The sequence below is a fragment of the Aegilops tauschii genome, chromosome 7 (genome assembly GCF_002575655.3).
Source record: "Aegilops tauschii subsp. strangulata cultivar AL8/78 chromosome 7, Aet v6.0, whole genome shotgun sequence".
Classification (NCBI taxonomy): domain Eukaryota; kingdom Viridiplantae; phylum Streptophyta; class Magnoliopsida; order Poales; family Poaceae; genus Aegilops; species Aegilops tauschii.
In genome coordinates this window covers 586,017,556-586,032,349 of record NC_053041.3, presented here as the reverse complement: position 1 = coordinate 586,032,349, position 14,794 = coordinate 586,017,556, and the positions used below count along the sequence as shown (strand labels likewise).

The 14,794-nt window shown below is 46.9% G+C and overlaps 1 protein-coding gene across 1 annotated transcript; it reads left to right on the top strand.

Moving 5' to 3' along the window:
- The first annotated feature begins 3,844 nt into the window (after positions 1-3,844).
- LOC109773370 (probable potassium transporter 13) lies at positions 3,845-12,795 on the top strand. Its single transcript, XM_020332061.4, has 9 exons — positions 3,845-4,210; positions 5,431-5,662; positions 6,401-6,649; positions 6,777-6,827; positions 6,896-7,156; positions 7,227-7,279; positions 7,411-7,525; positions 11,066-11,320; positions 11,405-12,795. Exons 1-9 carry the CDS (start codon positions 4,163-4,165, stop codon positions 12,421-12,423), a joined length of 2,283 nt encoding a protein of 760 aa, XP_020187650.2. The 5' UTR covers positions 3,845-4,162; the 3' UTR covers positions 12,424-12,795.
- Positions 12,796-14,794: the final 1,999 nt, after the last annotated feature.

Sequence of the window (14,794 nt, the reverse complement as noted above, 5' to 3'; positions counted from 1 at the left end):
TCGTACATGAGTGCATATCAAGCTTCCTCCTAGCTAGGGGGTGGGAATGTCTATATGACATATTTATCATGTAATATTTTCAATAAAAGACTTTTTTTTGCCGAAGTGGTGAACATGAGGACATGATTTCACTTACTAGGTAGGAAAGCTAGCACGAATATCTGATAGGCAAGGTGGTGTCTCTTTATTTCAAAAGCCTTTATTTTCATAGGTAGGAAAATTCTTCTTTAATCCCACTACTTTCATTTAGAATTGTGGGTGCAGTTCAGTAGAAAATATAGAAGATCTGTGGACTTGAACTAGTGTTTGTGCATTGGGGGTACACGACCTAGGTCCAGATGTTGTTCTATAGTGTGGGATAATATAAAATTAATAAGACACAAGTTTAATTGTGAAAGATATCTCTTCGTTTGCAAGGTATATCTCGTAAAGATTTTTGTTGAATAGTGATGAAATATATCCATCTTATCATTTATAGATACTATCTCATAAAAGTAAGCTTTAAATGCACACAATATGTCAGTTTTTCGCCTTCGATGTACATGTATACTTCTAATGTGCTTGTGTGAAGTAATGGGTGTGCCTTTAGCGGTAATATGCATTAGTTGTTTTTTGAAGTTATGAACATGCAACCCATGAGTATGCAGGAGCATTGGATATATAGACCAATGTGAACGGGTATGGATGTCAAGATTTAATGCTTAGACATGGAGGAACATTGGACAAGACCATTAAATGTGATTAAGGGAGAGTATATTACATTAATGTAGTCTTCTACCTCCATGGTCGGACGAAGCATATGTTGGGGAACGCAGCAATTTCAAAAAAATTCCTACAATCACGCAAGATCTATCTAGAAGAAGCATAGCAACGAGTGGGGAGAGTGTGTCCACGTACCCTCGTAGACCGAAAGCGGAAGTGTTTTATCAACGCGGTTGATGTAGTCATACGTCTTCACGATCCGACCGATCCTAGCACCGAACGTACGGCACCTCCGTGTTCAGCACACGTTCAGCTCAATGACGTCCCTCGTACTCTTGATCCAGTTGAGGCCGAGGGAGAGTTTCGTCAGCACGACGGCATGGCGACGGTGATGATGAAGTTACCGGCGCAGGGCTTCACCTAAGCACTACGACGATACGACCGAGGTGTGTAACTGTGGAGGGGAGCACCGCACACGGCTAAGAGATTGTCTGTTGTGCTATTAGGGTGCCCCTTGGCCATGTATATAAAGGAGGAAGGGAGAGAGGAGGCCGGCCAGGTTTGGGCGCGCCAGGGGGGAGTTCTACTTGGACTCCTAGTCCAAGTAGAATTCGCCTCCCCCCGCCCTTTTTCCTTTCTTCTACCGGAGGGAAAGGTAAGGGAGAGAGAGGGGGAAGGAAAGAGGGGGGCCGGCCCCCTCCCCTAGTCCAATTCGGTTTGGGCAAGGGGAGGGGTGCTCCTCTCACGTGGCCCTTTCTCCTCTCCTCCAATAAGGCCCACTAGGCCCAATACTTCTCCGGGGGGGGGGGTTCCAGTAACCTCCCGGTACTCCGGGAAAATGCCCGAACCACTCGGAATCATTCTGATGTCCAAATGCAACCTTCCAATATATGAATCTTTACCTCTCGACCATTTCGAGACTCCTCGTCATGTCCGTGATCTCATCCGGGACTCCGAACAAACTTCGGTACATCAAATCACATAACTCATAATACAAATCGTCATCGAACGTTAAGCGTGCGGACCCTACGGGTTCGAGAACTATGTAGACATGACCGAGACACATCTCCGGTCAATAACCAATAGCGGAACCTGGATGCTCATATTGGCTCCTACATATTCTACGAAGATCTTTATCGGTCAAACCGCATAACAACATACGTTGTTCCCTTTGTCATCGATATGTTACTTGCCCGAGATTCGATCGTCGGTATCATCATACCTAGTTCAATCTCGTTACCGGCAAGTCTCTTTACTCGTTCCATAATGCATCATCACGCAACTAGCTCATTAGTCACATTGCTTGCAAGGCTTATAGTGATGTGCATTACCGAGAGGGCCCAGAGATACCTCTCCGATACACTGAGTGACAAATCCTAATCTCGATCTATGCCAACCCAACAAACACCTTCGGAGACACCTGTAGAGCATCTTTATAATCACCCAGTTACGTTGTGACGTTTGATAGCACACAAGGTGTTCCTCCGGTATTCGGGAGTTGCATAATCTCATAGTCTGAGGAACATGTATAAGTCATGAAGAAAGCAGTAGCAATGAAACTGTAACGATCATAATGCTAAGATAACGAATGGGTCTTGTCCATCACATCATTCTCCTAATGATGTGATCCCGTTCATCAAATGACAACACATGTCTATGGTTAGGAAACATAACCATCTTTGATAAACGAGCTAGTCAAGTAGAGGCATACTAGGGACACTTTGTTTTGTCTATGTATTCACACATGTACTAAGTTTCCGATTAATACAATTCTAGCATGAATAATAAACATTTATCATGAAATAAGGAAATAAATAATAACTTTATTATTGCCTCTAGGGCATATTTCTTTCAGCATAGTCAATGACGCAATGTGTATTTGTAACATTAAGAATAACACTAGTTCTAAATTTATTACATGTCACATATATATCTCATGCCATCGTCTGCAAGGTTGAAAGAAGTTACAGATACAAAATGGACATATCTGTATATTGGACATAGGTTGTTGCTTGCTACATCAAAGACAGCGTTGCAAAAGAAAAATCACAGGGAAGAAACTTTTTTCAACACAAGAGCAATGGAAGAAGAACCAAAACACTAGACTGTTACATCTCATTCAGAAATTTAGCGGGTACTAAGCAGTGGCGAATCTAGGATTTTGAAAGAAGGTGGTCTATCCTAATTCGTTTTTTTACAACACATGCATAATAGCCTTCTCCACAACATATTTCCGAAAAAGAGAAGCAACACCTATGGTCCTCTTCATTCTTCAACAATTCTACAATGAAAATTACATTTTGCCAATTATAGTCGGACACTTCAAATGAAGCAACCAATATAAGCACAACAAACCCTAATGAGTAATGAATTCAGTGCAACCAGAATTTAAGAAATTAGGTAATGGAAAACCATATGTGGACAATTTTGAAACATGGCTGTTACGGACTGAGCGACTGCTGGCTGGCGGCTGGGCGCGAAGCCTGGACTGTGGCCTATGCGGCTGCGATAGTGTGGTGCCGCTGTTGGGCGAGCGGCTCGTGGCTTCCTGGGCATCCTGGCCATATGGCGACGGCGAGTCGCCAAGGAGGCAAACAACTGGCAACAAGTAGAAATCCGAAGGGCAGATGGGAATTAGGAGGCACGTGAGGCAGCGGCAGGGGCTAGTTGGTTGTGGATCCGCCACTGCTGGTACTAAGTTCTTATGTGGGCAATGCATAATAAACGACATGCTGAAGTTCAACCTGATTTTTTAAAGAAAAAATCAGACTGTACCAGGGTTTTTAAAATCTAAAGTCATGGTTTGAATTCTATCCATCCGCCAATTTTCGAGAACTTTAACCACCGAATAAGGCACGAAATTAGGTTAGTGTCTTTTCTTACAAATACATGGCCGACAGGGAAAACATACCCGAATTTAATTAACCTATTTCTCTATCAAATATCTCTATAACGGCTGGTACGACTGATGTGCCAGAATCACCACAATTTTGCCAATCATTTTTTCTACTCTTGGAAACGGACCTCGGGCAGCCAAGTACAAATACACAAATCTGTTCATGCGTGCGTCATGCATACGTGTGACAGCGCGAGGGAGGAGAAGAAAAAATAAGAGCTCCTTAGCATTTGGCGCCTTCTCTCTCCGGCCCTCATCTTTTTGTGAAGCCATCCACGTTTTCCCTCCGCCTTAACTGCTTCTCTCCTTCCTCCCTCCGTCTCCCACTCTCCATCTCCTTCCTCCTCCGTCGCATCACCCAGTGGTTGCACACACGGACAGATCGACCAACAAACTTCCCAGGCGCCGCGGGAGCCCACGCAGAAATTAACGGAGGGCCGGACCGATCTAACCGTGGGCGAGCAAGACCGGCCAGTGGGCGACCGCCGGAGAAGCGCGGGATTCTTGCCCCGTCTCCCAGCCGCCGGGTTTTGGCCGCAGACGCCGGAGCGGCGGGTTTTCGCCATGGATGTGGAGGGCGCCGCCGTTCAGCCGAGGAAGAAGAATTCTTGGGTAAGTATGCTCGACTCCTTCCTAGATTTGTTGAGAGTTCTTGGCTAATTAATTCGTTTGTTCTTGTGTGCCTGGAGTTGCGTTGCCCCAGTCAATTGCATTTTCTCGGGGCCTTGTTCCTGGAATACTCCCACCGCTTGCTCTTGCTTGGATCTTCTTCTTTTTTTCTATCCTGTAGCTCTAGTGCAGTCCCTGTTTAATTCTTTTCTCGAGTATATTCACATACAGAGAAAAAGGTGTGTGTATCTGGAGAAAGGATAGATACTCTGTCTAGTTCCCAGCATCAGCATGGCTCCTCCTCCAAGAAAGGAAAATGTTTGCAGCGTGCATGGCTCCTCCTTTCTCACTGGTGAAGTTACTTTTACTGTACATGGAAAAATTGTCTGCGTGTTATTACTAGCTCGGCCAGGGATCATCTCGATTTTGCACGGGTTTCCTTGAGGAATTAATGCTCTGATATCGGAGATATTTTACGAGAGCTGTTTTTTGATGGTTCGGTGGTTTTCACTTTCAGTGAGATGCCGGTAAAATTCACTGAGTTTGAATCATTTGACAATGAAATACTTACCTTTCGGTCAAAATATTTTAGTCATTTCAACAGTACACAAATTTCTAAATAAAATATTAGATATTTTTCTTTAAAAAAACAACTTTTTGAGTGAACGTTTTGATCCTTTGACCAAATGCAAACCAAAATAGATGAATTTAACTTAATTTCATCGATCACAGTCGCAGCTGAAATACTTCTAAAATTGGACTTCAAAACCTACCAGGTCTACTCCTGAATTCTGGAGTGGTTATTCTGAGTAGGAATTAATTGGCATGCCATGCATAGATTCTACTTCTGCATAGTAAAGTAAGCACTTCCTTCTTGTGTCTAAATCAGCCTTGTCTAGTCCCCGGTCCATGTCTATTTCTTGGAAGCATATGTCGCTTGCCAAAAGCAAAGGTTTCATTTCCCTCTCAGATCAGATCACCATTTATGGTCAAAATGGACACATCGGTTTGGTCTTAGCTCAGACTTCCCTGTCTGAGGTGAAGCTACGTTCTCCCTACCCATTTAAGGCTTCCCTTTCTAGCTTGGTTTCAGTTTCCACTGTTTTGACCCATGATTTCAACCGAGTACACATATTCATTCATAATTCAAGTTGCTTGGTAATAACTTTTGTGGTAATTAATTGATTGATTAAACATGTCCTTATCTATCTGTGCCTATGCAGGGATGGCAAAAAGGGACGCTTCTGCTGGCGTACCAGAGCTTCGGCGTCGTTTACGGCGACCTTTGCATATCGCCTGTCTACGTGTACAAGAACACCTTCTCTGGGAAGTTGCGTCTCCACGAGGAGGATGAAGAGATCCTCGGCGTGCTATCGTTGGTTTTCTGGAGCCTCACCCTCGTACCGCTCCTCAAGTACATCATCCTCGTCCTCGGCGCAGACGACAACGGAGAAGGTAGGCGTGTTCGTGTCGGGACTCGGGGTTCTCTCTTCCACTATCTAAAATTATCGGGAGTTATACGGCGCGAACGTTTGCACTGACATGTCATCGCGCGAGCTCTGCAACGTTGCATCGGTTTGTTGCTATGCGCAATGTGCATCTGGATGCATGTTCACCGTGATAATGACATGACCGGCTAACCGCGTGTGCACCGCGCGGTAGTGCAATCCAAAATATACTAGTACACATGTTCGGGTTGGAGGAGTTCTTTTTCATTACCTACCTAAAAATGTGTAATTTTTTTGAAAAGGAGGAAGTGGCGGAGCGTAAAACAAAACCAAAACCATGCCAATAGCTTGCTCAGTGGTCCATCTTTTGTTATTGGGCCAAATCTACACCAAATCCTGAAAGAAAATCCAGAGAAAAGGATGGGCCATGGCCCGGTTTGGTCACCACAAGGCTCCTTCCCCTGGGTAGCAAGCAAATAGGCATGCTTGTGACAAGGGAATGCTTTTTCATTAATTACCTGAAAAAAGAAACGGTTTCTAAAAAAAACCTGAAAAAAGAAACGCGCATGCTTTTGCTGTCGGGATACTCATCCAAAATGTAAATTTAATACTATCTCCGATCCATATTAATTATCGCTGATTTAGTACAAATACAATTAATATGGATGGATCGGGGGAGTATTCTAGGTATTTCTGTGCAAGTATTTGATACATATTTTTTGGCAAAATAAAATGTGATGTGCAGGTGGCACGTTCGCACTGTACTCCCTGATGTGCAGGCGCTCCAGGATGGGGCTTCTCAACAGCTTACACGCCGGCCACGGCTCCGTGTCGTCCTACAACCAGGACGAGCCCTGCAAGGAGACGCGGAGCAGCCTGGCCATCAGAGGGTTCTTCGAGAAGCACCACTCGCTGCGCGTCGTGCTGCTGCTGTTCGTCCTCATGGGCACCAGCATGGTCATCGGCGACGGCGTCCTCACCCCGACCATGTCAGGTGAACCGACGACGAAACCTCGCTGATCTCCTGCATCCAGCGAAATGTTCCCAACTGAAACTGCACTTCTGCTTGTTCATCGGATCTCCGTGGTAGCTGACAGGGTTACTTACATGATTTCCTGCAGTGCTGTCGGCAGTCTCCGGCCTCAGGATCAAGTTCCCAGAGCTACATGAAAGTAAGCATGCACCCAGCTGGGACACTGTCTTTCTGAAGGTGCAACTGATCGATGATTCTGGGTTGCAGACTACACGGTGCTGCTCGCGTGCGTCGTGCTGGTGGGGCTCTTCGCGCTTCAGCACTACGGGACACGCCGCGTCGGGTTCCTCTTCGCGCCGATCCTGCTCTCCTGGCTCGCCTGCATCGGCGGCATCGGGATCTACAACATTTTCAGGTGGAACCCGACCGTCGTCCGCGCGCTGTCCCCGTACTACATCTACAACTTCTTCAGGAAGGCCGGCAGGGACGGGTGGAGCTCGCTGGGAGGGATTGTGCTCTGCATCACAGGTTGGTTTCATCACACATTTTGTTTATCCTCCAGGACGAATCATGGTTGCTTACGGCTACGGATTTTCAGGCGCTGAGGCAATGTTTGCTGACCTCGGGCATTTCTCGAAGCTTTCACTGAGGGTGAGTTCCCCATTATCTAGTAAAACGGGCAAGGCGTTTTCCATTCATTTGAGCGTCTGAAAGCATCTTTACTGTGATTCTTTGTTGAACACTGTTTTACTGTGATTTGTTTCGTTGCTTTGTCATGGCAGCTCGGGTTCACGATAGTTGTGTATCCTTGCTTAGTTCTGGCCTACATGGGGGAGGCCGCCTATCTGTCGAAACATAGGGAGGATCTCCAGAGCAGCTTTTACAAAGCTCTTCCAGGTGAGGTGCCAAATAATGCTTCCACAGATTTGATGCAAGAATTCCATTTCATTTTGCTATCGTCATTTTTTTACCCCAAAAAGACATATATGTTGCCATTACCATGGTGTACTCATTTCTTTGTGGATAAAGGAAGGTATGCATCCTTGCCTCTGCCTCGTATGCTGTACATACCCACAATATTAACAACATCAAAACATACCTGCTTACAAAAGGGAAACTACGACAAACGAATATGGTAGGTTAGCTTCGACGAAAATACCACCACCTGGCTTGTGGCGGCTTGCGTTGGTAACCCTAAGTTGGCACGCGACAATAGATCTAGTATGGCGATGTGGAAATCATTGCCGGGACAACACCTTCATGAAGGGGACGATTCTCATATGTGACATTGATGGGTCCAACCAACGAACGCTAAACCTATAGTTTTCACCCAAAGTTGGAGCTCCATGACCACACCTTCTGTAAGGGATTAACACACGTACATTGACATTACTAGATCTATCAAGTGAAGACAATATCAACTGTTTTCACACCGATGTGGTGCTCGTACAACCACACAGTACTCTCATCGCTTCATCCAACCTTCGAAGGCAAGACTGGTATACACCAATTATGAGGACAACCATCTTCTACCTTACCGACCCCTAATGTGTAGGGTGGAAAAAAGATCACTACCTGACGCTACTATTGAATTCATGCTCCAGTCAACTATACTGCGTTGGCAGGGTCTTGAACTCAAGACCTCTTGGCTCGGATGCCATATTGAATTCATGCTCCAGCCAACTCATCCAAAAGTCCGAACTGATGAAGAGAGGCGGGCAATATATTTCAACAGCTACATCATCGTCAGCTTTGAAGTAGGGCACCGCCCCTTAACGACCTATTATCTAGATAGAAACCCTTACTACCCGAGAAAGCAAGGACGTAGGATTTGGAGTCGGGCACCACCGTTTATTGACCCCTATTCCGTAGACAAAGACAATCTCTAGCTACGCGACACACAAACAAAGTCAGCTTTCGAGCACGTCACCGCTCCTTATCGACACCTATTTTTTTAAAGAGAAGCCCCCCCCCCCCCCCCCTCTACTACCCGACGAGGCACCGTTCACAACTCTTAACAGAAGGCTCGTCGTAGCTAACACACAATACCAAAAATGTGCCACTAGTAATAATTGATCGATGTACTATATATAGAATTTACCCTAGGCAGGGTCACCCATGAAGTAACTCGCCGGAGCCTAGATACTTCCACCTTTTCGAGAAAGTGTAAAAACATCACGGTCAATTGATACATAGACGGGACTTTGCAAAAAGAGCTTTGTTACACTTACACAAAGGTTTAGCTACGGAATTTACTTACATGGTGATGTGAGCTTGTTTGATTGGATAGCACAGGGGCCCACTGTGAAATTCAAGGGGTGGAGATTAGTGGGTATTCATAGGTGTAACTTTTGTTTTGTTTTGTAAAAGATGGTTTACTTTAAATCTCCACAAATTGTGAAAAGTGCAACCCGACATAAAAAGTCACAAGTTGCACCTTTTACTAAGCTAAAATTGCACTCTTCTAAATCGGTTGAGACTTAAAACAAATCTTAATCGATTAAGACATAGACGCCTTTGCAAAAACAATTTCCTAATCCCAATCGAGATTTTGTCTAGTCCCAATCGATTAAGAAAAGTACAATTTCAGTTTGGTGAAGAGTAAAACCTCCACTTTCTCTGTTACTAATTCTAAATGGATTGAGATTTCTTTTAAGTCCAATCGATTTGGGAAAGTAAAATTTAGTGAAAAGATTTCCCCCCATGAATACGCAAAAGCTTTGCATATTTTTTCATTGATAGAAGAGTAGAAAATGCATGGTACAAGGGCAACTTGCAAGCACGTACACAACGATGGGGTCCTCTACCACCACAATGTTATTGAGGGTTACGACTCAGGGATTAATATAGCTAAACCTTTTGTGGCGGCGGCATGCCCACATGCAAGCTTCATCATGGATTGTGGGAGTGTTTGGATCGATTCCTACCAGGCAGCTCACCTGCCAGGCGGCAATCCCAACTCCGGGCATCCCAAATTGGACGCCTGAGAATGCTGCCTGGGCCAGGCAACTTTTCCAGGAAGCTGACCAAACTATCCCATGTGCACAATGCACGCGACGGAGGGGCATTCCCCAAAGAAGACACGATCGGTCCATTGCTTCCAGAGCCTCTAGCCGATGAGAATGGCAAGGGAGGTGATGGCGATGCCTCGGTGTAAGCAGTCGGTCAAGCAAGAGATGGCAGAGGTGAGCTAGGCCATGAAGTCATCGTCATGTCGCGGGTGATTGGCGGTCAGGCAGCACCATGCGAGCACCTCATGCCAAACATGTCATGAAAAGGAGCAGATCGTGAGGAGATGCTGCACCATTTTAGGCTCCTGGTCGCAAAAGGGACGAATGGTGTTGTGAGGGAGGCCATTGCAAGTGAGGCGATCAACAGTCCAACATTTACCTTGCAGGGGCACCAAAAGGAAAATCTCACTGCAAATGGGAGCCCACAATTTAGTCAAAAAATGCAGTTTATATTACTTCATCCTATTCATAAATGTTATAGTTTGGAACTAAGATTGGACCAACCTTAGTTCAAAAGTGCGATACTTATTTTCAATCGGAGGCAGTATTATTTACACCTGCTTTATCCCGTGCAAGTTAAGTTTAGTTAGAAGTGCATCTTCTTTTGTGGTTTTTTGCGGTGAGTTAAAAGTGCATCTTGTACTACTTTTCAGAACTAGTAAATCTGAACATGCAATGCACGTTGATATTAAGTATATTAATTGCACGTAGATATTAGATAAGATATTATTTACTTGTTAATTATGTAATTTGTGCTGGAATGCTTATTTGGTATGATATTAACTACACGTTAAACGTGTTGAACGCTCACCAGCAGCCCGAGTCGTTGGATTGATCTGGTTTGATAACCGGGATTTGTTGGGTGTGCATCTTTGGGTTCTTTTATATCCCAAATGCTCCGTGCCACACGTGTGGCATGAAGCACTCCGGCGCTAACGTTTTTTATAACTGAAAGTTGTCATCCGATAAGAAAAAACAAACTCTTCAAAAAAACTGGAACTTGCTATCTGAAAAGAATTTTTCATGTTTAAAATTGTCATCTTGCGTCACTAAACTTGTAATAAAAGACATTCGGAGTTGTTATGTCTTCGTGCCATACGTATGGCACTTATCAGGGTCCTTATATCCCTAACCGGAAAATAAAATGTAGAAGTCATATTTAGCATTTTGTTTCATGTGGGCATGCATGCTTTGTACTCCCTTCGTTCCAAAATATAAGTCTTTTAGAGATTTCAACAAGTGACTACATACGGAGCAAAATAAGTGAATCTATACTCTAAAATATGTCTACATACATCCGTATGTTGTAGTCCATTTGAAATCTCTAAAAAGACTTATATTTAGGAACGGAGGGAGTATAATATATTTCCTATCACGTTCTAAATTTGACTGAACTTCGGCCCGTGTTATTTTTCTGCGAATTCAGACCGTGTGTTCTGGCCTGTTCTGTTCATCGCAACACTGGCCACCGCCGTCGGGAGCCAAGCGATCATCTCCGCCACGTTCTCCATCATAAGCCAGTGCAGGGCCCTGGGCTGCTTCCCGCGCATCAAGGTGGTGCACACGTCCAGCCATGTCCACGGCCAGATCTACATCCCGGAGGTGAACTGGACCCTCATGTCCCTCTGCCTCGCCGTCACCATCGGCTTCCGGGACACCGAGATGATCGGCAACGCCTACGGTACGAACCTACGACACGCCATTCTTGTTGCCTTGAAACGTCGCTAATTTTGCTAATTATTCGTTTGATCTGTGCTCGTCTCAGGGCTGGCCGTGATCTTGGTGATGTTCGCGACGACGTGCCTCATGTTCCTGGTGATCACCACGGTGTGGAACCGGTCGGTGCTGTGGGCGGCGCTCTTCGCCGCCGGCTTCGGGTCCATGGAGCTGCTCTACCTCTCCGCGTGCCTGGCCAAGGTGCCCCACGGCGGCTGGCTGCCGCTGCTGCTCTCCCTGGCCACGCTGCTCGTCATGTCCGCGTGGCACTACGGCACGGCCAAGAAGCAGGAGTACGAGCTGCAGAACAAGGTGTGCCTGGACCACTTCATCGGCCTCAGCTCCGGCATGGGCCTCCTGCGCGTCCCCGGGGTGGGCTTCGTCTACTCGGACTCCGTCGCCGGCGTGCCGCCCATGTTCGCGCACTTCGTCACCAACTTCCCGGCGTTCCACCGGGTGCTCGTCTTCGTGTCGCTGCAGACGCTGACCGTGCCCAAGGTGCCGCCGGAGGAGCGGTTCCTGGTGGGCCGGATCGGGCGGCCGGAGCACCGGATGTTCCGCTGCGTGGTCCGGTACGGGTACAAGGAGGGCCGGTGGGACCACTTCAACTTCGAGGACCAGCTGCTGGTGAAGGTCCTGGAGTTCCTCCAGCTGCAGCAGGCGGACGGCGACGGCGAGCGGTGCAGCACCGGGTCCGGCGAGATGTCGGTCATCCCGGCCGCGCCCAGCCAGGCCGTCGTGGACGCGCTGGCGTCGATGAGCTCCGGCGAGATCGAGTACTACGCCGGCGGCGGCGCCAAGAAGGTGCGGTTCGAGGAGCTGCCGGCGGCGTGGAGGAGGGAGGAGACGATGTCGGAGGTGAGGGAGCTGCTGGAGGAGCGGGAGGCCGGGGTGTCGTACATGATCGGGCACACCTGCGTGTTCGCGCACGAGTCGTCGTCCGCGGTGAAGAAGTTCGCCGTCAACGTCGTGTACGGGTTCCTCCGGCGCAACTCGCGGAGGCCCGCCGTCGTGCTCGGCATCCCCCACACCTCCCTCATCGAGGTCGGCATGGTTTACAGGGTGTGACTCACATTGCCTCGCTGGCCGCCCCGATCGCTCGCTCGCTGAAGAAGAAGAAGAAGCGTAGTTGTAGGCTACAGTAGCTCAAGATAACTGAAGAATAACAACACCTCGTTGCTGCTGAAATGAAAATCAACATAGCAAGCCGTCACATCTGGTTTAACTCTGCCGGCGAAGAAGTAACAAGAGAAGCATGCAGTCCGATTGCCCACCGCTCGCTCGCTTGATAGTTGTAGGCTCAAATGTGACTGAAGATAACTGAGGCCTCGTTTGGTAGATGGGGATTTTATGGGATTTGGTGAATCCCTCTATTCTATCCAATCCTCTCAAGTACATAGGTTGATTACATGAACCAACAAATAAACAGCAAGTTGACTGCCTCCAACGAGCCATCAGACCATAAAAAAAATACAAGAGATGTTTTGCTATTCCCTTCTGTTCTTTTTAGTTTGCACTAGCAAAAAGGCCCGTGCGTTGCAACGGGAGAAAAAAAATTCACTCATATCTCTAGCTGGGCCAGTTGGACAAACTGTGTGTGGCCGGTTGGCAGGTTATGAGGTCGAACCCTCTCCTCGGCAATTTTATTTTTCTCCGGACCTGGGCCACAGTGCGCCGCTAGATGGGCTTCCTCTGTTGGGCCAAAACGGGTGGCAAGTAACGAAACCAAATAGCGTACGTGAAATTAATTAAAGTGGGAATAAACGAAACGGGACGAAACCAAGAATATCACCTCCCTTTAATAGTAGGTATAGATACAAGTTTTGTCCGAAGTCAAACTATCTTTACTTTGACCAAATTTATCGAAAAAGTATCGACATTCACAATGCCAAATCAATATTTTTAGATTCATTATGAAATGTAGTTTCATTGGAAATATATTTGGTATTGTAGATGTTGATATTTTTTAAATATAAATTTGGTCAAACTTTGCAAAATTTGACTTCACACAAATTAAATACGCGGAGTAAAAAGGACCGGAGAAAGTGCAAAAATTAAGCCTGTTAGTAGTAACACTTCAGCAGCATATACTTCAACTAGGGTTGGTGCCTTAGTGTAACCCAACTAGAGGAGACATTTGCATTAGCACTACAAATAAGCTACCCTGACCCCTGTCCCCGCACCTAAAGAAAGAAAGGTGTGAAACCAAGTATAGGTGTGAAGTTCACAAGCTACTATGTATAGGCGTCCCGGTCCGATGCGCATCGGACGTGCGGCGGCAGGACTCGGCGGCCAGCGAGGGCCGGATCCCGGGGCGGCCCCGGACGTCGGAGGACTGTGTCGTCGGCTGTGGACTTGCGACGGGCGACGCGGCGGTCGCGGTGGTGGACGATCCGTGCACAAGACGATTGATGGAGGCCATTGGAACAGATCTGGGTGAAGACCTGCTCACGGCTGATGTCGAGGCCGGCAATGGCGGCACTATTCGGTGTCGTTCCCTTGTTGAAGGCATCGCTGTTGAGAAGTTACAGGCCACTATCTGCTACCTACGGGGGAAACCCTAGATCAGTAGATCGGATGACGGCGGCATTATTGTGTCGTTTCCCTCTTGTGGCGTCATTCTTGGAGGTGTACACGGGCTCGAGGGACCAGTGGACGGAATAATTGGTGGAGCGGTGATTCATCCTGCACATTAAGGGTGGCGATTCTCGGCGGCGTGGCGCAGTGGAGACTCGGCGCCCGATGTGTGGCGTGGGACTCGCGCAGGAGGGTGACGTTATCAGGCGTCGTGGTGGCGTCGATGGCAGAGAGGCCGGACAAGGTGGTGCAGCAGTACAACACTGAAGATGGATTGGTGGCAGGTGGCTGCGGCGGCCTCACACTACTAGGGAAAACCCTAGTAGTAGCGCGGGTTTTGAGGCTATCAGCAGCGCGGCCGGCCGCGCTACCAATAAGGCGCTACAGCTAATTCTTAGTAGTAGCGTTGTCTGTACCAGCGCTACTACTATTGAGTATATCAGCAACGCTTTTCCGGAACGCGCTACTATTAGTTAGCTGTAGCGATTTCCTAGCCCCGCGCTTCTGCTATATCTTTCATCATTTCCACCCCGTTTCAGCTTTAATAAATTGCAATTTCGAGATACTAGGTACTACTAGATATCAATTTCATAAAGCCATAAAGCATTATAGGTACTAGGTAGTATTCCCTCGGTTCCAAATTACTCATCGTGGTTTTAGTTCAAATTTGAACTAAAACCACGATGAGTAATTTGGAACGGAGGGAGTACTAGATAACAATTTTATATATACTCAACATGCATCCTCAAGCAGTACTAGGTGATATCGACGACGATCATCATATGTAGTTCTAGATGATATCGACGACGATCATCATATGTAGTTCTACATGATATCGACGACAATCATCATATGTAGTTCT

Excerpts from the sequence above, each read along its gene's own strand:
- LOC109773370 (XM_020332061.4), top strand. The coding sequence starts at position 4,163 with ATGGATGTGGAGGGCGCCGCCGTTCAGCCGAGGAAGAAGAATTCTTGG. Across the intron at positions 4,211-5,430 it reads CGAGGAAGAAGAATTCTTGG|GGATGGCAAAAAGGGACGCT; the intron begins GTAAGTATGCTC and ends GTGCCTATGCAG. Across the intron at positions 11,321-11,404 it reads GATGATCGGCAACGCCTACG|GGCTGGCCGTGATCTTGGTG; the intron begins GTACGAACCTAC and ends TGCTCGTCTCAG.